Below are 2,500 nucleotides of genomic sequence, written 5' to 3' on the forward strand. Positions count from 1 at the left end.
GTAAAAATCGTTCCTCGGCCACCACCTACAGCGAGGGAAACCCGTGAAGCAGGGGGAGGTGGGAAAGAAAAGACAAACGAACAGACGGAAAACGTTAAACAGTGTGCAAGACCTACGGCGCAGTGTGACCCGCCAAACCCCCCCGGACCCATCGTGAACCACACCAGAAGACACCACCAAGCTGCGACATCGCATCTCATGATGGCCAGAGGATGATGATGGCTAGAGGATGGAACTAGCAGCAACTATGGAAGGTAGCACTACCACGGCCACCACCACGCTGCAACCCCGACCATGACGATGTGTAGTAAAAATGTAAACATTGCTTAGTGTAATTGCCCCATTCATCTCACGGTTAATGAGCGAAACGTGTAAAATAAAATGTGTCCACCGTGTGTCCTGCTGCTGCTGCTGCTGCTGCTGCTGCTGCTGCTGTCGCCAGACTATGCTGCTTTTGGTTGGGACCCCCCACAACCGAGTGCTGCAACCTTCCTGGAACGCATGTGAGCGGCCACGGCTGTACGTGCTCTGCACGTGCCAAGCACCATCCGACCGGCTGGTGGTGACAGTAGTTTCCATACCGAGTAGCAGCATCATCATCATCATCACGGTGGTACAGGCAGTAAACGTTGTACCCTTTTTGCGAATGATGGTGGCCACCAGGAGCAGCAGCAGCAGCAGCAGGACCCGAATGGTGCACTTTCGAGAGTGCGATACACCACGAAACCCCTCGGCGAATGGTGAATGTGTGGGAGCTCCCCTTCCCCTCTCTCTCTCCACTTTAACGATGCAACCACGTGAATCCCGGGGACGAAAAAAGGGGCGTGAGACCTGATAATACACTAGTCAGTGCGGCGCAGGAGCTTGCCATGGCCACGTCACCTCAGTATGACGTGTGACTCACTCACTCACTCGCTGTAAAATGGTAAATCGATCGAGGTCTGTGTGCACACGGTCTACTTACATTGTCTTTGTTCAGTTTAAACAGCCTAAACGTCCGTATGTGAAAGTTGGCCAGCTCCTCCTCCGACTGTATCGTGATGTGCATGTCGCCGTAGATTTCCTCCTTCTCCTTGTTCGGTGGCCAGTACTGAACACACATGACCTGTGGAGAGGATGGTTATTAGGAAAGAGACGTAAGACGACGCCGCTGGCAAGCTAGAATTAAACTAGTACCGTGTACTAAAACTAAACGATCAACCGCGAGCGAGGAAGCATAACTTTTGGGACGCCATTTGCGTTGGGCCCGCTTCGGTAAGTGGGTGAACGAGCATTCACACCTGCTACCACCAGGGAAAAGGCACAAGAACCGCACGGGACCCACGGTCCCCGATAAACAATATCCTCTCAATCGTTATGAGCTTGGAGTGGTTCGAATTTATGCCCCAATGATGCCCGGAAACCCAAAAGCATCGTTACACGCCCACCCATCCGGGAGCTTAAGGGCAGTTTAAAAAGTTGCAAATTTATGGCGCGCCCCAAATCGCGGCGTAGCTCATTGTTATCCATTATCGGTTCGGTTTGGGGTTCGGTTTCGAGACGGATCAACTCAATGATTGATCAGTGTGAGCATCGAGCGGCGGGATGCCGTGTGCCAAAAGCGATCGCGTGAAATGTACGTTTTGCGTGTGCCGCGTACGTTCCCGTGGCCGCAGTGTAATGGGTGACGAAAGTTGAAAACATTGATTATAAACGATGATTATGCGATGGAAGTGGAGGAGAGCGAAAAAACTCTCTCCTGCACTCGGTGTGTTTGGTGCTGGCAGCCTGTGACCGGGAAACAGGAACTCCTGGTCGTCATCGTGGCTCATGCCAAGGGGAAACAAACAGGAAGGTGGGTGCAAGGGTGCAGCAAAATGGGATGATTTAGTGAGCCGGCTACGATGATGATGAGCAGGAAAAAGTTTCTGATACAGGTAATCAAACTCCCATGGGTTCCTATCTCCCTCCCTTTCCCTTCCTGAAACTAATGGCCGAGGTTCCCACGAAATGGAAATGGAATCCTAGACCAGGATCCCGGGATAAGAAAAGAAAAAACACTAGAAAACCTCCATGTAAGCACAAGCGGTAGTCTAGCGCAAAAGCGCGCAATCCTGCGAATGGTTTGAACAAAATGGTTCAAAATGGCCAAGCCGGTGCCAGTAGAAGTTCCGAAGGTGTTCAAAGTGGAGGCACGGAATAGGTAACACGGACCGGCGTCTGGTCACGACATCGCCAGCCAGCCTGCGCCCACCGTCGTTTGCCACTGAATTATGGTGGATTTAATGGAAATGGAATGGAAAGTTTTGTCTTGGGCTTGGAATTTGTGTACCGGGCCGGACACCATCACCGGTGCCATTCGGTGTGTCGCAGTCCGGTCCGTGGAAAAAGTGTTTTCGTTTAATTTTCACCCATTCCCGGAGGCCACGGCGGGCTATCGTGGGCGGGTGTCGAAAGGAGGGAGCAAACGGTATTTTTATTGGCCAAATAAAAATTGCGCTCCGCAAACTATGTTGTCCGT

General features: G+C 51.9%; 1 protein-coding gene across 1 annotated transcript in view; it reads right to left on the reverse strand.

The window, feature by feature from the left end:
* Positions 1 to 2,500, reverse strand: part of LOC126581163 (receptor-type tyrosine-protein phosphatase kappa) — a 78,596-nt gene that overhangs the window by 13,267 nt on the left and 62,829 nt on the right. Inside the window, exons 6-7 of the mRNA XM_050244643.1 lie at positions 965 to 1,105; positions 1 to 25 (exon numbers count right to left, since the gene is read on the reverse strand). The exon at positions 1 to 25 is cut by the window's left edge and continues 142 nt beyond it. Of these exons, the coding sequence (XP_050100600.1) occupies positions 1 to 25; positions 965 to 1,105 (166 nt within the window). The remainder of the gene's footprint in view (positions 26 to 964; positions 1,106 to 2,500) is intronic.

Source organism: Anopheles aquasalis, chromosome 2 (assembly GCF_943734665.1).
Source record: "Anopheles aquasalis chromosome 2, idAnoAquaMG_Q_19, whole genome shotgun sequence".
Taxonomy (NCBI): Eukaryota; Metazoa; Arthropoda; class Insecta; order Diptera; family Culicidae; genus Anopheles; species Anopheles aquasalis.